The sequence below is a fragment of the Aphelocoma coerulescens genome, chromosome 21 (genome assembly GCF_041296385.1).
Source record: "Aphelocoma coerulescens isolate FSJ_1873_10779 chromosome 21, UR_Acoe_1.0, whole genome shotgun sequence".
In the NCBI taxonomy this organism is placed as follows: domain Eukaryota; kingdom Metazoa; phylum Chordata; class Aves; order Passeriformes; family Corvidae; genus Aphelocoma; species Aphelocoma coerulescens.
Genome location: NC_091034.1, coordinates 7,047,859 through 7,072,424, shown reverse-complemented (window position 1 = coordinate 7,072,424; position 24,566 = coordinate 7,047,859). Strand labels below are relative to the sequence as shown.

Here is a 24,566-nt window from a genome sequence, read left to right as displayed (position 1 = left end):
CACCAGGAAATCCACTCTGCTTGGGATACTCCTTCGAGTCACAACCCTCCAGATACTCAGAAATCCACAGGAAAATGAAGCACGGAGAGGAAATCAGTCAGTGCTTCGGAGCACCAGAGCATTTTACTCCAGGTGACAGGGAGAGGGTTCATTCAAACCCCTGATTTCCTGCTTATCCATGATTCCATACTCCATATCCCACAGAAACAGAGGGAGCAGGGGGAAGACAGAAAACCAATGTTTAAATTCTGCAATTAAAGATGTCACTCAGCTGAATAAGGGTGTGAATAACTCTGTTAACATTCTTCTGGTTTGTTCTCACTACCTGGGCGTGGCTCCGCCTACCTGGGCCAGACAATTCCTGTCAGCACTTGGAAAATCAGCTTTCCTTGGGATTGCACAGGTCCTGGGGGTGGAACTCACCTCAGCTGCTCGGTTCCTTGATGAAGGGCCCTTTGTTCACGGGGCTTTTTGGTGTTTGCTTTGATCATTTAAGAGCTTGCTGCTCCTTGCCATGATTTTAGCCACACCAATGTGGCTGGCAAAGGTGTGGTGAGATTTTGGGGTTGTCTCATCGAGACAGCAGCGATGGGGGACAGGGTTTGTTGTGCCCTTTGAGCTGGGAAAAAGCAGTTGGAAATTTCTTGGTGTACAAATGCTGCAGCGGCAGAATTCCCTCATTTCCACCAGGAAGCAGCAAAGCCATGTTTGTGCTGAGCCATTCCACAGGAACTGGCAGATTCCCACTAATAGTCATTAGTGGGAAAAACTGGAGGCCAGCAAGTCCCCTTTTTTATCCCAGGAAAGCCTGGAAGGAGAGAGGAAAATCATCCATGGATGATGGAGTTGCACCCCAGGGCAGCGGCTGTTCCAAAACAGATGCAGCATCTCCCCGTCAGCCCTGCTGGATGTGGCTGTTCAGAAAAACCCCATGAACATTCTGGAGACGAGAAAAATTCCCTCCAAAGCCTGGCCAAGTGTTCCTCTGGCACCAGACATTTCCATGAGGTCACTGTTGGAGTTCCTCCCACGTCTGGATCGTTCACAACCAGAAATTAAAACACTTTGGGTTTGCGACCCCTCGTGTGTCTCACTCTGGTCTATCATGGGGGCAAAAGGGTCTCTGCATTCCTGCTTGGCATCCTCCAGAAGGATTTGGGATGCTGCAGGATCCATGGCATGGCCCAGGCTCCAGCTTCCGTGCTCCTTGCAGAACGGCCTCGCAGGAAAGTCTCATCACCCCTGATTAACGATCAGCCCTAACAAAAGATGATTCCAGGAATCCCTGCACTGAAACCGTCTGCTTTTTGATCTGCAATCCTGGAAAAAAAGCTGGATTCTGGGCAGGGTCAGAGCTCTGACGTGTGGGGTGAAAACACTGTGGGTTTTGCTGGTGAAACCTGCAGCAATCCCCTCACATCCTGCCATGGATTGGGCTGAAGGGCCAGGAGAGAAGGGGGAAGAACCCCCAGAATTCCACCACTGCTTTGGAGATTTGTAGGGAATTCCCTGAAAGGAGAGAAGTCTTGGGAGCCTGCATTCATGATGGAAGTAGTAACATGGATAGTCTGAGGGACTGCAGGCAAAAAGCCCTTTTGTTTAAACTTTCACTGTTCCATTCTGCATCAATTTTCCTTTTTTTTACCCTGCTGGGAGATCCCTCCCTCCCGTTCCAGGTGTTCCCTCCATTCCTGCCCAGCTCGCCATGGCCTCCCAAGCGTTTGTCAGTCCTGGAGATGAGGGAAGAGAGAGAACAAATGGGAGGAGAAGCTCTGAGTGTCTTTTGCTGGCAAAGCATCCCGACAACAACGTCCTTGACAGGTGCCAGGAAGCGAAGCAGAGGCAGAAAAAGCCCCATGTGTGGGAGAACTCTGCAAAACAGGATCTGCCAGACTTCCTCTGCGGGACAGCCATGCCCAGGGAGCAGGGAGAAGGGAGCAGGGCAGGCCCCACACTTGGAGCAGCCCAGTTCGAACACAGCTTCCCTCCTGAGCAGCACCAGCACCACCTGAGATTTCCAGCAGGATTTTCCTCCCTGTTTTCCACCCTGCATCCCATTTTTATATAAATATCTTTGGCAGCTTTGGTTGTCCTTTTGAGAGCCAGCAGGGAAAACGACTGTGGAGGTGGTGAGTGCTCCTTCATTCCCTGCTTCAGGGCTGCAGCTGGGAAGGGGAGGAATAGCTGGAACTGCAGATTTTCAGGATTTGAGTGCACAGGATCGGTGTTGGTGTGGGTGCAGCTGCTCCTCTGTTGCTGTTCCCATTTCTCAGAATTTTTAGTAGCATTCCCAGTGCCCCATCCCATTGAGGTGGGGGATTTTTAGGGCCATTCTTGAGGAATTTGCTGCAGTGGCAGATTTCCACATGTTCAGAACCCTCACAGGGGACTTCAATTCCTTCCCTACTTGAGTAATGTTTCTTACTGGATTCTATTGGATTCCTCTTTCCTGCTGGGAAGTGGGGAGAGTGGATGGGCTCTGCATTCACATCACCTGCCTCTTCTTTCTTGGCTCTTGGCTGAAAAAGCAAATTCATCTTGCAGAGGGAGCTGAGTCCCCATGGAAGGGTGGAGAGCAGAGAGGACATTCCTGTCTGACAGTGACACTCATTTGTGGGGGAATATTTGTGCTCTGGTTGTTCTTTCATCGTTCAGGAATTACAGCACCCAGCTCTGGAACAAAAGTCTCTTATCCCCAAAAGAGATGGGAATTGTTTGGGTGGCTCTGCACACACCCAGCCACCTCTTTCTCCATGAGCTGCTGGAATGGCAGCTATTTCCCCAGGCTGACGTGGGAGGATGTGAGGCTGGCAGTGAGGAAGGGATGGATGTCAGGCAGAGCAGTTCCCAGCAGAGCCCTCAATTCCCTGCGCTGGTTTATGCAACAGGATTTCTGATCTGCCTTCTTCTGACTGGAAACAGCAACTTGCTGATGGCAGCAAGACTCATCCCCCTCGTTAGTCCCTCAGCCACTCCATCCTGCCCTCCCAGAGCTCAGCATGGCCCTTTCCAGGAATGATTCCAGGTGAATAACATAGGATGATGTCCCCAAACTCCACCCAGTGAGGCTCCTGCTCTTCCCCCATGGCCAGATTCCCTTATGGAAAGTCTGTGGGGTTGGGTGATGGCGTAGGGAATGGGGCTCTGTGGTTTATGTTCGGCTCTGCTGATGTCCAGGCAGGATTTTCCTGCAGGATTTGCCCCCAGAAGCAGTCTGTTGATTGTCCCATCCTGTCTGTGCTCCAAAGCCTGGCTCCACAAGGCACCTGCACCTCTAGAACTCGCTGAACTCGTGGAAAATGAAGAATTGGTGCCTCGAAGGAGGAGCTGACTCAGAGCTGATCCCATGCTGTGCCCCCTCTGACACTAAACCAGCACGGGGGGACAACTTCCCAAGCGTTCCAGGAGCAGGGAGGGAGCTGGCCAAGGTCAGCTGGGCTGGAGGAACCCTGCTGTCGGCACAGGGAGTCATTCCCTTCCCTCCCACTCCCTCCCCAGCTGCCCTGCCGGCCTCACACAAAAAGGGGGATTGTTTGTTGTGCTCCGAGCTTTGTTCCTGCTCACATGTTTGTGCCTCTTACTGAGAAGGGCTGAAAAGCCCCAGATGCAAAGTGAACCCTCAGCAAAGGCTACCTTAAGGGCAGCTCTGTTATAAACCCTGAAAATGAGGGTTGGTGCCTTTCTGGCAGCCTGGAGCAGGGAGATAAATGGAAATCCCTGTCCCAGACTGGCCCAGTTTGCACCTCTGCTGCAGCCACAGTGATGCTGGAGCTGTTCCACCCCAGCGTGGCAGCTTTAGGGCCGGATTTATCCTAAACTGAAGCTTCCCTGGTCCCAGCGAAGAAGGAGGAGGCTGCAGAGCTGGGAGTGGAGAAGCTGGAGCTGTCACCTGGGTGTTGAGGCTGATGGAAAATCGGCCTCACTCTGAATTCCAGGCTGAGAGCAGGAGCAGAGCTTGGCCAGCTCTGCTGCAGCTGCGCTTCCAGAGGGGGCCAGGAGCCTCTCCCGATGGGAACTCCCAGCCCCACGCTGCTTCCCTTTCCTGTTGTGGCTGGATGTGGGGCTGATGGGTGCTCGGAGACCCATCCATCACTGTCCCTGCTGCTTCCCCCCACCCAGCGCGCTCAGAGCCTGGCAGGATTTGCACAGTCCCCTAAAAATGGAGCACACCTAAAACGCAGCTGATGGCAGCAGCAGCTCTCCCGTGGGGCTGCTCTGTTCCCGACCACCCAGGGGTTGTGGCTCCAGGGAAGGGGAAAAATGCCCTGATGGCCTCTCCTGAGGCCACCACTGCCTGAAACAGGAGCCAGAGATGGATGGAACAGCGCTGTGGTCAAATAAAAGGTGTGACAGGGTTAGTTCAGCCCTCCAGCATCCTGACAGAGCCCTGAGTGTGGTATGAGGCTGCAAATCTGCCCTAATTACTGCAGGGATTCACAGAAATCGGGGACAGAAGGTGAAGTAAGAGAAACAGATGCCAGGGCAGCCTCCTGGGGGAGGGAATCTGATCTCCTTTGCTTTGGTTGTTCCTGTGCTGCCTCCTCTCTGCAGACCAACAAGGACTCTCCAAATGCTGGAGTCTCCTCTGCATCCCTGCAGGATGCTCCAAATTGCTTTTTTTTTCTCTCTCCCAGATGGACAAATGTAGGAGACTGCAACTATTGAGAGAGGCTGAGAACTTGCTGTTCGAGGGGAAGCAGCAGCTCCTTACGTAGGTGGAAATTCCTCAGGAAACTCAGTTCTAAGGAGAGTCTCTTAAATTTGGCTTTTCCCAGTCGTCTGGGCTTTCCTAACAGGATGAGGATAGGGCAAAGAAGTCAAGCAATAAGGAAAATGATCCACTCTGAAGAATAGCCCTTGGCTAAAAATTGACCACTCCATGCAGACCTCGCTTGTACTGCTTAGAAGTGAGTCCAATTTTCAGAGCTATTTGGGTTCCTGGCAAGCAAAGTGAGGTCCATCTGGGAGAAAGGCAGTCAGATCCTGTCTCGTGAAGGAAATGAAGCAGGAATTTAAAATCTTGGAGTATCTCTGCTAGGGATTCTCAGGGAGAAACATGAAAGGTTCTCTCCTGTTCAGAGCCATCAAACTCATGCCCAGAGAACTCCAAGGAATTATGAGCTGCATGGAAAAGTTGGTTCAGCCAGGCTGTGGGGATCTGGGATCTGAATCAGCCACTCCTCCCAAAGCCTCCTGAAGCTTTCAACACAAGTCTTGCAGTCTTTGGAAGGAGGTGCTGGTCCTAAAGACCCAGCAGGTCTCTGCTCGGGGCATTCAGGGGCTCAACCATGTTTGTACCCTCACTCCTGTGCAGTTCCTGGCACTCTGGAATCAGATCTTTGTGTCTAACACCCACCCATTTATTTATGGCAGCTCTGCCCCTGCAAACAGGGATTGGGAACATGGGTCTGGCAAAGCCTCGGGCTCCAGAAGTTCATCTCTGTCCCCCTGCCCTGGTGTTGGGGTGGGGTTGCACTGACTCTGGGATTTGGGGGAGTTTTGGACACTCCAGGGTGGCTGGGCCTATGTCCTGCCTGGTTTTTTGGGAGGGGTCAGTGTTCCTGAGGCTGTGTCCTGCCTGGCTTTAGGGGGTCAGTGTTCCTGAGGCCGTGTCCTGCCTGGTTTTTTGGGGGGTCAGTGTTCCTGAGGCCATGTCCTGCCTGGTTTTTTAGGGGATCAGTGTTCCTGAGGCCGTGTCCTGCCTGGTTTTTTGGGGGGTCAGTGTTCCTGAGGCCATGTCCTGCCTGGTTTTTTAGGGGATCAGTGTTCCTGAGGCTGTGTCCTGCCTGGTTATTTGGGGGGGTCAGTGTTCCTGAGGCTGTGTCCTGCCTGGCTTTGGGGGGTCAGTGTTCCTGAGGCTGTGTCCTGCCTGGTTTTTTGGGGGGTCAGTGTTCCTGAGGCTGTGTCCTGCCTGGTTTTTTGGGGGGTCAGTGTTTCTGGGCCCGTGTCCTGCCTGGTTTTTTGGGGATTGGTGTTTCTCAGGCTTCTCCTCCTCCTCCTCGTCCTGGCTGAGGGAAAGCTGAGGGTGAAGCAGAGGCACAGATCCCCCTGCCAGCTCCTCCTTGCCTGAGGACAGCACTGGCATCTCTGCAGAGGGGTGGGGGATGAGTTCTGACAACCCCAGAGCTCCCAGCTCAGCTGCTGCACGCCCAGGGCACCCCTCACAGGAACTGGGCTATTTCTGACCTCCCTGACAACAGGAGAGATCCAAGAGCCCCTGAGATAGAGAGGATCCACATTGTCCTTTGCTGTTTCTCCTGGTTTGCCCTGTGAGGGGTTCTCTGCTCCAGCTGTGGAATTACAGCAGCTCCAGGCAGGAGCAAGGAGAAAATTAAATCTCTGGTCTTGAGGCACCCAGAATTCAGGGCTCAGAGCTCAGGCTGCTGCTCTTCAACCCAGAAGTGGCTGAGTTCTTGTGCTGCGTGGCTTTTTAGGGAGCTTTGGGATAAAAGAGATCATCTATAAGCTAGGCCTTACCTCACTGAGGAGTCATTCCTAGCACTGCTTATCTTCTGAGAAACATAAACCTGGGGCATGCTGCGAGTAAACACATCTATTTTTGTAGTTTGTCTTTGGAGTCAAATGAAAATAAGAGATGACTCGAGGCTGAGCCCTACGTGACACAGAGACAACTGAGAAGTGGCAGACGTGAGGCCTGAGCCCGGGCTGGAAGTCAGGCTGGCATTGCTGGGGTCAGGGAGTTGAAGTTGGTGCCTTTCAGCCACAAGCCTGCAGCTGAGCAGAAATTAAGTGTGAAACACATTGGATCGGCTGCTCCTGGTCATTTTGAGGGAAAACCTGGAGTTGATGTTGGTATTTCTGTTGCTCTCAGCATCCTCTGAGCCACAGCTGGGCTGATAAGAGCTGGGCAAGGTCCGGCCTTCCAGCCCAATCTGTCCACTTGGATTCCCAGCTCCTTGGGTGACTTCCCACCTGTGCTGGGGCTGCACAAGCCTTCCCTGGAGTTCCAGGGGAAGTTTTCACCCTCCTCACCCCCCCAAAGCTGCTTTGCTTCCTTTCCAAACGGGGATTTTCCAAATTGCCATATATAGATGCCCCTCCAAACAAACCCGCAGATGTGGAGCTCAAACAAGGCTGTGTTCCCAAAAGCCTGTTTGTTCCAGCTGCAGGAATTCATCTCAGAGAAGAGGATGTTGCATCTCTTCAGAAATTGGGATTGTTTACATCCCCGGAACGTCGCGGCAGCTGCAGAACAACCTCCAAAACCTTCCCAGGCACCGAGGGCTCTACAAAATACCTGAGCCCCAGCAACATCACAATCAAAATATGGTGGATTGGTTGGTGGTGGTTTTATTTGGGTTTTTTTTTAGGTTTTTTTCTTACAATTATCCATTGTTCCTGAGCTGTTCTGCAGCCTGGCACAGGGAGAAGGGGATCACCCTGAGGGAATTTTGGCCAAACCCGTGGCAGGTGGAGAATTTGAGCTTAGAAGTGATGGGAAGCTGAGATTTCAACAGGAGCAAATCTGGAGTGGCACCTCTGGCTCCAGAGTGCATGATGCATCCAGGAAAGAATCAGCACAAGCACAGGCACCAGGCTTACTGGAAACAGGATTTGCCAGTTCCTGTAAAGTTTAAAAATAACCCCAAACCCTTTAAGATCTAATTATTTTCCAGGCTGCTTTTTCCTGCTTGCACCTATCCCAGCAGGACTTAGAGGGAGATAAAGGCTGAAGTGACTCCAGGCTGCAGGGTGGGAATGGCATCCTCAGGGATAAACTGGCAAAAAACCAGGGAATTATTCCAAGATGAGCAACACTTCCTTGGGAAGTGAGTAATGGAAGGAAATCATCTCCATGTATCCACCAGCCCTAATCAAGGGGCTCTGGATGGGTCTGGAGATGGGGCAGAAGGAGGGTGGGGTGGGGTGGGATGGGATGGGATGGGATGGGATGGGATGGGATGGGATGGGATGGGAGCAGGTGGATGTCTGGGTCAGCTGATGAGAAACAAACGGATTTGCAATGGGACAAAGAAAAATGGGAGACAATGGGCTGAGAAAATGGGCTGGAAATGTGCTGGGACTGGCTGCCAGGGCTCTCAGATGCACATCCCGAGCCCTTGGCTAGGGCAGGTGGGTACATGGAGATGATTTCCTTCCATTACCTCCATTCCCTGCTTCCTCCAGCCCACCCCTGCCCTGTCCCAGCTCCAGAATCCAGCCAGTGGGAGAACAGCAAGGACAGAAACACCAGCAGAGAACCAGGATGAGCCTGGGAAAGTTCTGAACTCAGCAGGGGTTTGGAAAACATTTTTCCTTCTTGGTCAATGCAGCAGCTGCTGAATCGAGTGGGAATCTGTGCAGCAGGAATGGATGGATTTGCTCACACTGGGGGATCAGACCGTGTGGGATTTGCTTTGCTGTGTCATTTCCCCTGGAAGCTCCTTTGCCACCAGAGCCTGGAGCTTCCCTGCCTCAGGAGGAGGTGCCACCTCGGAGGGGATCTCAGAGTGAGAGCAGGGACATCCCATTCCCTTAAAACCTGGGATAATGCTGATTCCAGCCTGTATGGACCCCTGGGTGAGGCTGGCACCACCACAGGGCTGCATGGACTGAGTTATGGAACAGCCTGGTGCTGTCAGCTCCCTCGGGATGCAGATGGGTCCCAGACTGGGAGGGGAACACAAACAAGTGCCCTCAGCTGTCTGAATCCATGGGTTTTAATTGGATCTCCTGCCTGTTGTGACTTTCCATTTGGTGGATGAGTTTGGATACAACTTTTTTCCACTCTGTGCTCTTCTTGGCCCCTAACTCCTGTTGAGTTGTTTTTTTTTTTTGCAGTTCCCAGGGGGAGAGAAAATAAAATTGGAGGAAATATTGCTCACCAGTATCCAAAATCCCAAAAGCTTCCAGACATCCCTTCTTTGCTGCCTTTCAGCCTGGCCTGCTGGTCACTCCCCATGTTAAGGAGATGATGATCGATGGATCTCTTCATAACTGGATGTAATTTTCCAGCTTTTCCCTCTGCTGGTAACATCCTGGACCTGTCCAGAGGCAAAAACCTACAGGGGAAAGGGAATTGTTGTCACCTCACCTGATGAGTGGGAGCCAAGTGCAGGTGCAAGGAGAGCAGGACAAGCCCGGGAAGGGGGATTGGGTTTGATTTCTTTATGCTCTGGCACAAATGCCCTGCACAAAGGGGCACGGAGAGGCTGGACCTTGGGATCTTTGGTGTTTGTTCCTCTCCCCTCATCCACTGAGAGGCTTATCACGGGTTTATCTTTAGGCTGTGAGTCCCCTTTCCCTCAGAACCCCGGACTCGAGCCCGCATTTAACTCCACGCTGAGGGAGATGATCCCTGGGCTGTTCCTGTGCCAGCTGCAATTCCCAATGGTGCTCCCTGCCCTTTCCCAGCCGGCAGCAGCCCCTTCCCGCAGGCTCTGGGTGCCTTGGTGACCCCAGCAGCCCTTCCCCAGGGGACACAGGCTCCGGGTGTCCCCTAGCCCGTGGGAGGGTAGCACTAGGACCTGTGGAATGCTCCTCCCAGAAGATTAGCCAATATTCCCAGGGCAGGGCAGCTCCCCAGCCTTTCTACTCGTTCTTGCCTTTATAAACGTGTTTTTCCTTCTTCCAGCTCATTCCAGAACAGAGAGCTTTGGATTTCTCGCAGCTTTTCTTTCCTTTTTCTTCCCCCCCTGGTAACTGGCCTGCTGCCAGTGCCTCGCAGGGCCAAAGTTTTTATCTATAGGGATATATTTTCCAAACCAGCCCCAGCTGCACACAGCGAACCCCCGCTCCTGGGGCAAGCTTAACTCGGCAGAGGAAGAGCGGCAGGAGCGCTGCGTGTGCCTCTCCTCCAGCTATTCCTGTCAAGATGGATTTATGACTCTAAAAGGAGTGGGGGGGAGGAAGGAGAATTGCCTCCAGGAGCCAGAGCTCGCACCACAGCCCAGCAAAACACACGGCGGGGAGCGGGCGGAGATCTCAAGGCATGGAAGTGGGATCGCGCCGGGATCTGGTGGATCCGGACTATGACTGATCTCAAGCTTTTCCTCTGCCTTCACAGAGCCCAGCTGGCGGATTTAAGGTAGTTTGCCCAGGACCAGGCTTTGCCATGCTGGCCAAGGCAGTGCTCTCCCTTGGTCTGTGGCTGCGGTTTGCTGCAGGACAGGACACACCTGAGCCAGGTGAGTGCCTGCAAAGGCGAAGGCGTTCCTGCGGTACTTTACCCCATTTCATGCCTCCTGCTCCTCAGAGCTCCTCGCAAACCCTTTTCAGAATAAAAGCTGAGGCTACAGTGCTGCTTTAGGTGTTTAGAGGTACTTGTGTACAAGAAACAAACCTGTCTGCGATTGCCTATTGGAAAGTAATTCTGTCGCGTTTGTTTCCAGTGGGGAAAAGCAAACTTTCACCAATTGGCAGAATTTAGAGTAAATCATATGGAGAAAGTCCTCCCTCCTCGCTGGACTGGGGGACAGGCACTGAGAGAAGTCAAGCCAGTGATTAACACGATGTTCTCTTGCTAATGTCTGTAATTCAATCATTACAGCTCCTCTTTAAAACGCTTTCTCTTGGATACTGCTCATGGAAAATGAGAATGGGGCAGTCCTAAAGAGCTGACAGCGGGGAAAGGGACGTGGAGGAGATGGATGTCTCATTCCTGGTCCCTGGGCAGGGACTCATCCCACGTCGTGGTGGCTGAGCTGCCGCGATTCGTTTTGTCCTGCCCTGTGCTCACCAGGGGAGAACCTGTGGCTGCAGGTTGTGTCTGGTTCTCACTGCACCTGGGAAGCGCGATCCAGTGGGAAAGGAGAGGGAACCTCGTGTCTGCCCGGACAGGAGCTCCTCAGACTCTGCAGCCCGGACTGCTGGGGTACTGCTGGTACACAGAGAGCCTGGGGCTGGGGCTCAGACCCCTCACAGCGTGCTGGGTTCTGTCCCTCGGTGTCCCAGGCTGGGGCTGGGGCTCAGACCCCTCACAAGGTGCTGGGTTCTGTCCCTCGGTGTCCCTCAGTGTCCCAGGCTGGGGCTCAGACCCCTCACAGGGTGCTGGGTTCTGTCCCTCAGTGTCCCTCGGTGTCCCAGGCTGGGGCTGGGGCTCAGACCCCTCACAGCGTGCTGGGTTCTGTCCCTCGGTGTCCATCAGTGTCCTTCAGTGCCCCTCAGTGCCCCTCAGTGTCCCTCGGTGTCCCTCAGTGTCCCAGGCTGGGGCTCAGACCCCTCACAGCGTGCTGGGTTCTGTCCCTCAGTGTCCCTCAGTGTCCCTCAGTGTCCCTCAGTGTCCCAGGCTGGGGCTGGGGCTCAGACCCCTCACAAGGTGCTGGGTTCTGTCCCTCAGTGTCCCTCAGTGTCCCAGGCTGGGGCTCAGACCCCTCACAGCGTGCTGGGTTCTGTCCCAGTGTCCCTCCCTGGGGCAGGACTGGTGCTGCTGCTCCTGGCATTGTCCCAGTGCTCCAAGTCCACCCAGGCAGCAGCTATTCCCATTGTCCTGCCATCCTGCTGCCCCGGGATTGTGTGGCATTTTCCCAACCCAGGCTCTCTAAACAATGCTCAGAGCTTCAGGGTGTGTGACAAAGCCAGCCCTGGCATTCCAGAGGGACTGTGCCCTGCTCCAGAGGCAAAGTGTGTGTGTTAGTGATGTGCAGTGGGCAAAGTGAGGAAGCTGCTGGGTGGCCACTGGTGCCTCCACACGCTCAGGAAAGATTGGATTGTTCTGGGCAATGGGTACTGGATTCATGCACAAAGTCAAGGCAGAATCACCAATTCCCCCCGTTCCCTCTTGGGGTCCAGGTTCAGATCTCTGCTGCATCAGTGTAAAGTACAACCTTTTGATAGTTTGGGTTTGGATAAATGGAATTTGATCGTCGTTTCCTGGGCTGGCATCAGCAGAAAATGATGGGGATGTTGCTGTTGTGAGTGAAAAATAAAGACATGGCCCATCCACACACACTTTGTGGGGACCCTGCACTTACTGCTCTCTGAAGCACTGGCACAATTCCACGATCCCAGAACAGCAGAGAGAGTGAAACTCCTGGAAAGATCATGAGAGGTGGCAGCACAGCTCCCCTGCTGCTGTTGGGATTTGTCTGAAGGGCCATTTCTCAGCCTGAACTCTGCCATGGGTGAGCTGGAGCCTCCAAAGGCTTTCAACCACCCAAGTATTTTGTGCTAGGTGGATGTCAGCCCTTCATCACGCAGGTGACGTCCCCATCTCCCATGGGGCCTGTGGCGTGGTTTGAAATGTAAAACCTCTCCTGGGTGCCTTGGGGGGACAATTCTCTGCCAGGGAGAGGTGCTGCCTTCCTCCTCCTGCCTCTCACTGTGATCCAGAGGGGCCACAAGGAAGCTCAGCCCGTGTTCCTCAGTTCCTCCTGCCTCCTTCTCATTGCAGAACTTTTTCCCTTGCGTGGCCAAGCAGCGAGAGGAGAAGACGAATGTGGGATGTCAAACACAGTTAACCCAGACAGGACATGATCTGGTTTGGCTGTAACTGAGCCCCACGAGCTCCAAGCCCGTGTAAATCAGGCTTGTGGAGTGTGTTCAGCTCCCAGCTGAGAGCGTGGGGAGCTCTGCGAGCGGATGTCTCCTGTCAGCATCACGGGGAAGTCTGGCCAGCTGTTTTCCTCCTGGAAAAGCCAGCAGGCAGCGTTGTGTTTCCATAGTGACATTTTGCTCCCATCTCCAGCCCTTCAAAACACTTCTGATCCGAGTGCACTGACCGGGCATCACGCAGGGAATGACAACAGGACCCTGCCACGTGTCCCGTGTCACTCCCCAGGCTCAGGCAGAGCGCAGTGATGAGGTCTGCAGTTATTCCTGGCAGTTCAGGAGGCAGGGAAGTGCTCGTGGATGCCCCTTTCCCTCCAAATCCCCCCTGGAAAGTGAGAAATCCTCATCTGGCACCATGCCAAGAGGTGTAAAGTGAGGAAAGTGCCTGAAAACAGCAGCGGCTTGCGTAAGCAGGGATTTGCTGGTACCAAACCTCCACGGCCCCACCGCTGGCATGGATGGCATGTTTGTACTGGATGCAGGACAAGGAGCAGGAGGAAGGATGAGGGAATTGAAAGCCTGGACCTGCACAGGGGAGACAGTGTCCAGTCACTTTTTAAGCGTTGCCACATTCCGGATGGGGGGGAGAGAGCTTTTGTCTCGATTTTTTAATGGATTCTTTCTGCTGAATGGGAGGAATTTGTTTCCATCTCAGGCAGGACTGAGTGTTACAGGTGGGATGGTGTTTGAATGAAGGAGAAGCTGTCTGCTCCACCCACAGAGGGTCCCTTCAGCTCCAAAATGCACCCCTGCCCGCCGGTGGGTTTAGCTGCTGGCTTTGTTAACCAAGGCAGAACCATGTGGTGGCAGACTGGGGCTCTTCCTAATTAACACAGCTATTCCCAGCAGTGAGTGATGGGGGAAACTAAGGGATGCTAATGGGATGCCCGGCTCTCTGGGTGCCCCAGAGCTGCAGGGTACAGACAGAAGGACACAGCCATGAGTCTCCTCTGTTCTCTGGTGTCTCACACTGTGCTCACCCGGGTGTTCCTCATGCAGGTAGCTCTGGCAGCAGCTGGATTTCTGCTCCCTCGGGGTGGATTCCCAATTCCCCTCCCAGTGCTTGTGCACATGACCATGTTGTTTACTGCTGCAAGCAGCGTCCTTTGGCCATTGATCCCTGCCCTGCCAGAGCCAGAAGCTCTCCCAGCTGCTTGTTGCAACATTTGGGAAGCGAGGGACACTTCTCAAACCGGTGAGGAGCAGAGGGAAGAACAACCCCGCGTTGCCAAGATCTCTCCCCGTGTCCTGCCAGCCAAACCAGTGGCTTGTCCCAGCAGAGGGGAGAGCTCAGAGCCGTGGTTTGCCTTGCTTTGTGCAGCCAGCAGCACGAAGCAAAGCCCTGCTGGAATGCCACTGGGAGCTCTGGGATCCAGGAGCAGGGACCTGTGCGGTCACAGTTCAGCTCCGCTGGGTGATGTGGTCATTCCTGGACTTCACTTTGGTTTTCTGCTCGGCTCTGAGCGCCAGGGCGCTGCGGGGGAGTGTCTGTGGCACAGGGTGAGCTGTGCTGGGTCACACGGGGCTGGCTGGCATCCAGCTGGGCTGCAGGTCTCTCCAGCCTGGTCACAGGATCAGGGAAGGGCTGGGGTTGGAAGAGACCTTCGAGATCATCTCATTCCACTCTTTACCACGGGCAGGGACACCTTCCTCTATCCCAGGTTGCTCCCAGCCCCATCCACCCTGGCCTTGGACACTTCCAGGGATCCAGGGGCAGCCACAGCTTCTCTGGGCACCCTGTGCCAGGGCCCCACCACCCTCACAGAATTTTTTCCAAATATCCCATCCAAGCCTCCTCCCTGTCAGTTTGAAGCTTGCCCTGTCACTCTGTCACTCCATGCCCTTGTAAATAATCACCTCCAGGCATCTTTAACTTCCCCCATTTCTGAAGGCTCTGTCTGATCTCTCCTGTTGTTCCCAGAGATCCGTTCTGCCTCTGTCGTCTCAGCCAGCACCTCTCCCTGGCACGAGATAACCAAGCTTTCCTAGCATGTGCCTGTGCAGGTTTTGGGTTCACACCATTCTCCTAACACTATTCCCTCTCTCTCCCCTGCCAGGTCCCCAGCCACCCATTTCCAACACAGAGGGAGACCTCCTCTTCCTGCTGGACAGTTCTGCCAGTGTCTCCCACTATGAGTTCTCCAGGGTCAAGGAATTCATGTGGGACCTTTTGCACCCTTTCACCTTTGGCCCCAGGGACGTCCAGACCAGCATCATCCACATCAGCACCACGCCCACCATGGAGTTCCCGTTTGACCAGTACCTGACCAGTGGCACCCTGAGAAAAGCCATCCGGGACACGCGGCAGCTCATGGGTGACACCAACACGGGCAAAGCGCTGAGCTACGCCAAGGAAAAGCTCTTCAGTGGCGAGGCTGGGGCCCGGCCAGACGTGCCCAAGGTGCTGGTGTGGGTGACAGATGGCTTCTCCACGGATGACATCTCGGAGCCCATGCAGCTGCTGAAGGACATGGGGGTGACGGTGTTCATCGTGAGCACCGGCCGCGGCAACTTCCTGGAGCTCTCGGCTGCTGCCAGCCAGCCCTCGGACAAACACCTGCACTTTGTGGACGTGGATGACCTGCCCATCATCACCAAGGAGCTCAGGGATGGCATCCTAGGTAGGCTGGGGTGGGGGGCACTGGGAGGTGGCAGCAGGGCTGAGGATAGGTTCGTGTTTGGCTCTGTGGGGTGGGCAGTGGGAGAATCTCCCAAAATCATCCCAAAATCATCCTGACCCAAAAGTGCTGTTCTGGCAAGCTGGGGGGGGTTTGTCCACAATGCTACAGGTGCAAGTATAAACCAAGGTTCTGGGAGGTGTGGGACAAATATATTCCCCTTGGAATATCTGACTGAGTGGGACAAATTCCCTTCTGCAGAGCTGTGGGTGAGATGAACTTGTGTCTGTGAGGAGTTCAGCTGGGAATGAGGAACTCGGGCAGCGAAATATCTGAATTCCTAAAAACCTCACAAGTCTTTGGAATGAGTCATGCAGGTCAGGCATCTGCACAACCCAGGCAGAGCAGGAAAATGCCCCCACCTGCACGGGTTGTTAACCAAAGGTTTCCCAAAAAGCAATGATTTCACCTCAGCAAGAGGCTGCTGGTGGTGGAAACCAAGTGCCTGAGCTCCTTGAGTTGATTTTCACATTCAGGGTGATTTTTTTTTTTCTCTAAAATGTTGCCTGGCTCTGTGCCAGCTGATGGAGGTGGAGGAACACAAACGTGTTGAACACATCCAAAATGGGATGTGTGTGCCTGGCAAGGATCTGGTCCTGTCAGCTCCCTCCAGCTCTTGCCTAGGACAGATCTGACTCCCTAAATACACCATCAAGGGTTGAGATCTCCAACTCCTGCAGTTGTTCTCTTACAAAACACAATTAAAGATGGTGCCTGCTGTCAGCATTGAGACTATAGGAAAGGAATGTTTTTGTTCCATAAATCCCCTGTTATAACACGTTCCACATCCGCCAGATCCATGGCCTGACTTGGCCAGCACAGCCCTTGGAAGAACAGCCCAGCCCTGCCTCGCTGGGCTCAGCAGGCCAAGTGCTACCTCTGTGTTCCTTGTAGAGCTGTAGTGGTTGCTGTGAGAGGGAACAGGCAGCAGACTGGGGTTTCCTGCACTCCAGGTTTTTAGAGCATCCAGGAAAGGCTCTGAGGAGACCCAAAGCCATGGTCTGGGCCTTAGGACAGGCTCTGAGGAGACCCAAAGCCATGGTCTGGGCCTCAGGAAAGGCTCTGAGGAGACCCAAAACCATGGTCTGGACCCCAGGAAAGGCTCTGAGGAGACCCAAAACCATGATCTGGACCCCAGGACAGGCTCTGAGGAGACCCAAAGCCATGATCTGGGCCTCAGGAAAGGCTCTGAGGAGACCCAAAGCCATGATCTGGGCCTTAGGACAGGCTCTGAGGAGACCCAAAGCCATGATCTGGGCCTTAGGACAGGCTCTGAGGAGACCCAAAGCCATGATCTGGACCCCAGGACAGGCTCTGAGACCCAAAGCCATGATCTGGACCCCAGGAAAGGCTCTGAGGAGACCCAAAGCCATGATCTGGGCCTCAGGAAAGGCTTTGGAAGCCAAGGGCACTGCCAGGGGCACTGCCCCTGGGGCTTGCTTCAGCCTCCCAGATGCCTCTGGATTTGTTTGGAATGCTGAGGGAGTTACTGTGACTTTGCAGACTTCCCACAGATTTTTCTGGAGGTTCTGTCTCCATTGGAAATCCTGATTTCATTCCTTGACTTCTGCTGTGTGAGGTGGTTTGGAGCTGGTTTCAGTGCCCCAGTAACCCTTTCCACAGAATCCTCTGTGTGCAGCAATTCCTTCCTGTTTCCAATCACAATCATTTGAAAAACCACTCCCAGGGACTGTGTTCTCCCCCCAAAAACACCCACTTCTCTCCCACATGAGATTTGGGCAGCACCATCAGCTCTCCTCCTGGCCCAGCCACCCCACAGAGCCCCAGGGATTTTGTTCCAGTGGTGATTTAGTGTCTAGAGCATCCTGAATCCAAAACAGCTTCCCAAAAAATGAGAATTCTCCTGCAGATAAGGCTGTCTTAAACATCACAAGATCTGCAAAGGTCACAACTACCCTGCTGTGCCTGAGGGCAGTATTCTGGGCGTCCAGCAGGTCTAAAATCTGCTAGGCTGGGATTTTAATGGAAGGTGAGATTCCCACGTGAATCCAGGGGTTGGTGCTTCAAGCAAAGTGCCAGACACTGGTCACAGCACCTGATTGCACCTTAATAAAGCCACTTAAATCCACTGTTCCCTACCTGGAGGAGGCAGCCCTCAATCACCACCCCTCCTGGGATAGCAGGGACAGGCAGGATCCTTGGCAAGCAGGAATTAGGCCTTTCCAGCTCTGGAATGGCCCAGACTGGTTTGGTTATCACTGCTCTCTTATCTGCATCTCCTGCTACTGTTAAGAAACAGTGGAGGCTTTCTCAGAGGCACAAACAAGCTTTGTCAAGAGTTGTCTCCTCCTTCCATCTCCTTCCCAGGAATGAGGTGTTTGTGCCTGCTCCACAGATATTCCAACGGGGGTTCCTGCCAAGCTGCTGCTGCTGCTGCCTCAGGTGGGCTGAGAAGCCTCAATCTCCACAGGGAGAGACTCCTGAGATGTGGTGGACCTGAAATAGCTGCAGTGCTGCTGCTGCTCAGTGCAGGGGTGCAGGATGGGGGCTGGGGATGGATGGGTGTGTCCACTGCCTGTTTTTCCTTGGCACATGGAAGAATTCTGCAGAATGCAGCAGGCCACAGCTCCCAGCCAGCCTGGCTATGGCACAGCTGGCTCCTGGCAGGAATCTCCACCCTTCCCAACAGTAAGAGAAGGTTCTCAGGCTACGGAGGAGCTCAGGCTCCTTCTGTTGCATCTTATTTGTACCCAAAATATGGCTTTTGGTGCTCTTGTCCTGGGGAAGGACCCCCCAGTGTTGTGAAACCAAGGCATTCCTGGGAGGTGACATCAGGTCCTGTGCCTGCAGCCACCCGCTCTGCACTCAGCCCAGCTGAGCTGAGGCCACCGACTTGTCCCAGCCTTTGGCACCACCTCCTGAGCCAAGCTCTGCAGGAGCCTGCGTGCCCAGCAGGCCCCAAGCATCACCACGTCCCACACGTGCTCAGGGCAATGCATTCCTGATCTGAAATGAGGTCCTGCGTGGCTCCTGCTGCAGTGCAAGCTTTGAGCCTGGAGTGCTCTGCTGTCCTCACCTGGCACCGAGTCCAAGCAGGTGAGCAGAGGGGGTGATCTCAGACCCTGAATGTCCACCCTGGCGATGGAGAAGTGTTGTCCCCTCTCCCAGAATCAGAACTTTCCCCCCATTCGTATCAAAGCAGGGAAGTAGAACCAGGAAACCTGAGTGATTTGTGCCAAATCCCAGCTGCAGCTTCTCAGAGGGGGGACCATGGACCCAGATCAGGACAGGTTCTTTGGCCTGGCTGCATTTCCTACCCTCATCACGAAACCAGCAGCATTCCTGCAAGTCTGATCCTGACATCTCCAGAGTTCATGGGATGCCAACAAACTCGTGGCTGCAAAGTGGTGTCTCAAGTCACCAAGAGACAGGAGGTAGAGGGAAAGTGTGTCACAAGCTGTCCCCGAGTGTCACCAGGCAGGCACTGGCTGGGTCCAGCACAGGATATTAACTTGCTGCTTCCCTCTGGGAACAGAGGGGCTGGGAATCACATTGTGGACATCTGTTTTCTGGGGTTTATTGCCCTCTTTGTATGCTGAAGGCATCTGGGGTCTGGCAACAAGGGGCAGAGCTGTTCGCTGTGGGCTTCCTGCCCCCTGTCCTTTGCTCTGCCCCATTTATTCACAGTGTCCTTGCCTCCAAGCTCACTTATTTCCATTCCCTGAGCTTTTGGCAGGATTTTTGGCAGGACTGAGGCCTTTCCTGTGCTCCCTGTTCCTTCGTGGCTTGGCCCCTGGTGTTTGTGGGGCTCACAGAAGGGTGCAGTGCCCCAGGACTGCTGATCCTGCCTCCCACCCTCCGAGTGGGTGGAGTGCTGCTGGCTGGGATGGGATGGGAGCAGGCAGGGCATGGAGCAGGGAAATGTTCCTGCCTGCCTGAGAGAGCCAGGGAACAGCTCAGAGGAAAAACTGAGGCTGTTTTATTTGGTACAGGGAAGCTGGCAGGGCCTCGGAGCAGCTCGGAGGAGGAGAGCTGATCCTCTCCCGGCTCAAGGACAAGTCTGGGAGTGCAAAGCAGCCCCATCTTGCAGGTTTGGGAGGAATTCTGTGCCTACCTTTACCTCTGTGCAATGGGGAGCCAGTGAGAACTACCTAGAGAGAGCTCTGTGAGTGTTTGAGCATGAGCTGGAAGGTTCTATCTTAAGGATTTAAAGACTTCAAAGCTCAGGGTGCCCTAAAAATCCTTTAAAAACAGAAGAGCATCTTCCTGTCCTCCTATGTCATTTCCCTGGTGCTAGAAAAAAAGTCCTGTATGTTTCTGCCCCTCTGGAAGACCAGAGAACAGTGGGATTCAGCCCAAAATAGGCTTGGAAGGGTCAAGTAGCAGAGGGAGCTGGGAGAGCTGAGGGAGCTGCCCAGCATCACAAGAGGTATTTTGTGCCTGGCCTTTGGGGTCTGGAACTCAAAGGTAGCACAAGCCTTGAAGAGAAGCCTCTGTGCAGGGGCAGGGAGAGGTGAGGTGGCACAAGAGGGCTCTGAGTGTTGAATGTCACCGAACAACGGAGCTCTGTGAAGCCCTGCAAGGAGTGACCTCAGCTGGGATGGGTCCAGCTGGCTCAGCAGTGCTGGGCAGTCCCCAGTTGCTGCCCCTTCTTCCTGGCCACTGGGCACTGGCAGAGAGCAGGGAGAAATGGAGTTCTTCACACTCTGGGCTGCTTCATATACAGGAATTGAGTGGTTTGGTTTCACTGGTGGGTGATTTCCACAGGGATTTGGTGACACTGATGCTGCCAGCTGCATCTCGCATCCAGAAGGGCTGTGGGGCTGCAGGTGTTCCATGTTCTGGGTGTTGATGTCAGCAGTGATTTCTGGCCATTGTCCCTCTTCCAGATGTCATCCAAGCCAACAGGCTCCATGCCACAGACATCACCTCGAGCAGCTTCCGCCTGCTGTGGCCCAAACTTCTCTCCCAGGAAACTGGCTACTACACCCTGGAATATGCCCCAGCAGCTGACCTGGCAAGGAAGAGGACACAGCAGGTGTCTGGGGCTCACACCAGCCTCGTGCTCAGCGACCTTGCACCAGAAACCACTTATGAGGTGGCTCTGATTCCTGAATCCAACGTGCACTACTTCCCCACCCAGACCACAAGGGTCACGACACTGGCAGGTAAAATGGGCATGGCTTGGACACATTCCCTCCTTGGGGACAAGGAGATGATCCCTGTCTCCTACCTGAGGCAGGAGGTGCAGATGGAGGGTGCTGGAACGACATAAGGGTTTGAGAGGGAAGGAGAGGGGGAGCACTTGGAGCAGGAAGCAGCTTCTCTGTGCAGAAAATAACTCAGATTTATGCTGGGTAGCAGCCTGGAAAAAAGTGTCAAACTGAAGACCTGGGCAGGGGTGGCAAAGTCAAGGTGGGCTTGTACACAATATCAATTTTCTGCACACAAGAACAGTTCTGGCTGAGTTGTTCTGCCCAGGTAGAGAAACCCTTTTCTTTGGGCTGAGCTGTGTGATGTGAGTGATGTGATCCGCTTGCTGGGATGATTTTAATGCCACATCACTCAAGCCCAATATGGTGCAGGTCAGTAACACTCATTACATCCTCATTCACATCTCTTTCCATTGCTTCCAGAGGAAATCAGCCCAGTTCAGGTTCTCATCTCAGAGTCTGGGCCACACAGCTTCCACGTGAGCTGGGCTCCTGTGCTGGACAGCGTGGTCAGCTACCAGGTCCTGTATGGGCCACTCCCAGGGAACTCAGTGAAGGTGCTGGAGGTGGATGGGAGGCACAACAGCACCGTGGTGGAGCACCTGGCACCCAACACCACCTACCTGGTGACAGTGACTGCAATCTATAGATCTGGGAAGGAGAAGTCCCTGTCAGCCAAAGCCTGTACCCAGGAAGGTGAGCGAGGGGAAGTGGCAGCACAAGGAGTCCCTGGAGTGTCCCTAGAGGGTCACCTGCCTCTAGGTGAGGCCAGAGGACTCAGTGAATCCAGTCACTGGGGTGGGATAATGGGGGAAGCTGCATGAGCAGCTCTGGATGTGCCATTGGGATGTAGCTGATGTGTAAGGGCCGAAGGAGAACCAGACACACACAGTGACAGCTGCAATGGGGTATGGCCGAGCTGCTGCTGCAGTCACAACCAGAACTGGAGATCCAGGAGTCTCCCTAAAGAAGGGAGAAGATAGAAGATGGAGACCCCCATGAAGCATCACAAACCCTTCTCCCTAAAGAAGAAAGGTGGGATTATTGGGGTGTGCTGTGTGGAGCCAGGATTTGGATCCTTGTGGATCCCTTCCAGCTTGGGATATTCCGTGGTCCCATGATTCTAAGTGTGCATTTGGGAGGAAACATGAACATTTAAAGAAAAAAAGGCCCCAGAGGGCATCCCCAGCCTGCTGGGGAAGAAAGAAGAAAGAGAAGTGCCTTTCCCTCCTGTCCCCTCTGTGCCTGTTCCTTGGTGTGACTTGGCATCAGAGGGGTAGAAGTTTAATGAGCAGAACCTTGTGCTCTAAGAAGTACCTGTGAAGATACTGCAGGAGGCAAAGTCTGGCTCTTATCAGGACTCAAGAGTGAGGAGCTCAGGGGATGACACAGCTGAGGGTGTGGGATGTGACTGCCGGTGTCTAACAGCGTGGAAAAAAAGCATCTTATGCTGGTACCAGGGCAAAGTTAAGGACTAATTAGGCCGAGCTCCTTTCAGCAGGGAGATGTAGGGTGATTTTATCCCTACACCAAAGCCCAGGCTGGCTGGCAGCATTCCCCTCGGGAGGCACAGGGAGCAGCGAACTGTAGGGATCACCCTGGCACAACGTCCTGCACTAACACGCATCTTTTCTCCCCAGAGGGCTCCAAGGTGAGGCACCTCCGCTTTGAGGACGTGGGTCCCAGCAGCCTGAAAGCCTCCTGGGATTCTGCCGACGGGGCTGTCCTGGGTTACCGCGTGCGGTGCCGGCGGCAGAGCGGCCCCTCCTCGGTGCTCAGCGTGTCCCCGCAGGTGCACAGCGTGCTGCTCACCGACCTGCCCTCGGGCACCACCGGCAAGGTGTGTGTCCAGCCCGTGTACAGGAACCAGCCCGGCAAGAGGCTCTGCCGCACCGTGCACAGGCAGCCAGGTGAGCTGGGGGCGAGGCACGTCCGTAAACAAGGATCCTGAGAAGCCCTGAGGTCACAGAGGAGCACTCAGGGCCGGGATATGCTGTGCTTCATCACCTGTCTTGCTTCCCCACAGGGACTGACCGAAGTTGGGCTCTTTCCCCCATTTTTAGGAGTAAGACTCCTCCTAGTGGAGTTGATTGCAGGCAGGAGGGGGAAAGTGTACAGTGGAGACAGTCCTGGAGCTGCTTTGGGATAACAAGGGTGGGGATAAGGCTAAAAGCTGGCATGGGCATCGGAAGTGCTGTTTAAAAGTCATTTGAAGCCTTGGTTGCCCTTCACTTTCCAGGGGACAGGCAGCTATTAAAGCCACTGATAAAGATGGGTTACTAAGACACAACACTTCTTCTTTCTTCCTTCTGCTGCCCACAAACCACTTTCTGTGAGGGACGTTCAAGGATTCCTGATAGGATGGAGTAAAAATAACCAGAAGCTATACAGAAGCTCCACAGAAGCCCCTTTTTCCCAACAAGGGGCTGGACTGAGAGTAAACATGCCCACGGGGGTGAGAGCTCTGACTCAGATGTGGATAAAGCTGACATGATGTTCCTTGTGTTCTTCCAGCTACAGAGGCCCAAGGATACAGGCACACGCAGAGAGCGTGACAGAGTGGAGCGAGCTGATTCCCAGCAGAGCAAGGGATCTTGCTTGGACAAGGACTTGGACGAAAAGGAGGAGTCAGGGGAGGAAAACACCTCATCTCCCAGCCTGTGCTGTCCCTTGAAGTGTCCTGCTTGTCCAGCCCAAAGCCTGTCCCCAGCCAAGCTCTCCCGAAGCTCAAAGGCGTGGCTTGGCTGGATGGAGCAACCATTCTGACTAAAAAGATGCCAAATCTGTACCCTCTGTGTAGAAACACGCCTGACAAATAACAAACACAAGGCAAAGTGGTGGATCCTCACTATGGCTTGCTTGCTGCCTGTTCTCTATTTATTAAAGGTCGAGACAGTTTCATTTTTGCAGCTTCTGAACACGTTCAGGACTTGACTGTTTGCTGCCCTGGCCTTCCATCCAGGGCACTCAGAAAGATTCCACGTGGCCAAAGCCATTCCTGCTGCCAACAGCCAGGGAACCTGGAGTGTGAGAGAGCAGGAAACTCAAAAATCCTGGGAATGTGCTTCCCCAGCAGGTCCCTACAGGGCTCTCAGCCCTCAGGGAGCAGCCAAGAGTCCAGAAAAGCCAGACAAGACCATCTAAAGCAGTTATTTTTATTTCTCATTCAAACACCAGTGTGGTCCTGCCTGGATCATCAGCACTGGGTTGCTCTGGCATTCCTGCAACCTCTTTTCACCAAATGGGAGTCCTGCTGTCTTCATGGAGATTAATTAGCTTGTTCTGTGACTAATTACAGGCAGTGAGTCTCCAGCACTATCATTCCTCTGCACTCTGAACACTCTCAGCACATCTCTGGTGTCTTGTCTTGGGCTTCCACCCAGTGCTAAGCTTGAGCTACACTTAAAAATCAGGGGTTTTAAGGGAGAAGAGTAAATCTGATTCTTTCCCTTTCGGCCCCAGGCTTGAACTCGCTGTTGCTAAGCCACTCTGGAAAAGGGGAGCTGGGAGAAAAAAGAAAGACAAATTAATTATAAATACCTAGTGACCAAGCAAATGGTTTCAAAGTTCAGGGCTTAGGGCTGTAAAGAAATGTAGATAGTTCTCTGCTAAACCCCAGCATCAGTGGGAACACCCTCCCTCAGTAACACTTGCTCTATTTTAAGTTTATTGCTTATTTGTCCTACATGTGGAAGTTGTTTTTGAAGCTGTGCTGTTTGTTGGAGAGCCCCATGCAGCATCACAAACCTTTCTTAAAACAGCTCCTTTCCGAGCTGAGAGGAACTTTTATCCCTGACCTTGTCTCCTGAGAGCTGAATCCTTCATCTCCACCTTTCTGGAGCGTTTTCCTTGGGCTGTCTTGTCCAGGAGAGAGGGATCGAAGGGAGGTGAGTCACTCATTAACTCTGTAAAGAGATTTTCACGTGATTTGTGTCCTCCTTTGGAATGTGCATTTGTGACTGATTAATCTCAGTGGAGCCTGTGCTTGAAGGGATGATAAAGCCCCTGGAACCGCTCATGCAACGAGATGATTTTGTTTGTTCTTGCTGTAGGACAGAAATTAAGTTTGCACAACTCCCTGCATAGTTTATGAATACATTAACGTGTCATCCCCCCCCCCCCCCCGGTTGTAACACACCCTTTTGAAGACAATTAAATATAAATACAAGAGCTGCTGAATGGTTCCTTTGTGCTTGATGGCAAA

The 24,566-nt window shown here is 53.6% G+C and overlaps 1 protein-coding gene and 1 long non-coding RNA gene across 3 annotated transcripts; one reads left to right on the top strand and one right to left on the bottom strand.

Moving 5' to 3' along the window:
- The first annotated feature begins 1,030 nt into the window (after positions 1-1,030).
- VWA1 (von Willebrand factor A domain containing 1) lies at positions 1,031-24,566 on the top strand. Of its 2 annotated transcripts, none has more exons than XM_069034785.1 (7): positions 1,031-2,129; positions 10,028-10,148; positions 14,568-15,131; positions 20,039-20,317; positions 20,786-21,058; positions 22,003-22,272; positions 22,877-24,566. In XM_069034785.1, exons 2-7 carry the CDS (start codon positions 10,076-10,078, stop codon positions 22,915-22,917), a joined length of 1,500 nt encoding a protein of 499 aa, XP_068890886.1. In that variant the 5' UTR covers positions 1,031-2,129; positions 10,028-10,075; the 3' UTR covers positions 22,918-24,566. The 2 variants fall into 2 exon arrangements, with proteins under 2 accessions (XP_068890886.1, XP_068890885.1); XM_069034784.1 differs by lacking the exon at positions 1,031-2,129 and adding an exon at positions 9,870-9,950.
- LOC138121348 (uncharacterized) lies at positions 5,760-9,865 on the bottom strand. Its single transcript, XR_011156170.1, has 3 exons — positions 9,567-9,865; positions 8,847-9,023; positions 5,760-7,585 (listed from the first exon to the last, which is right to left on the bottom strand). It is a non-coding gene; the product is annotated as an uncharacterized lncRNA (long non-coding RNA).

Excerpts from the sequence above, each read along its gene's own strand:
- VWA1 (XM_069034785.1), top strand. The coding sequence starts at position 10,076 with ATGCTGGCCAAGGCAGTGCTCTCCCTTGGTCTGTGGCTGCGGTTTGCT. Across the intron at positions 10,149-14,567 it reads ACAGGACACACCTGAGCCAG|GTCCCCAGCCACCCATTTCC; the intron begins GTGAGTGCCTGC and ends CTCCCCTGCCAG. Across the intron at positions 21,059-22,002 it reads CAAAGCCTGTACCCAGGAAG|AGGGCTCCAAGGTGAGGCAC; the intron begins GTGAGCGAGGGG and ends TTTTCTCCCCAG.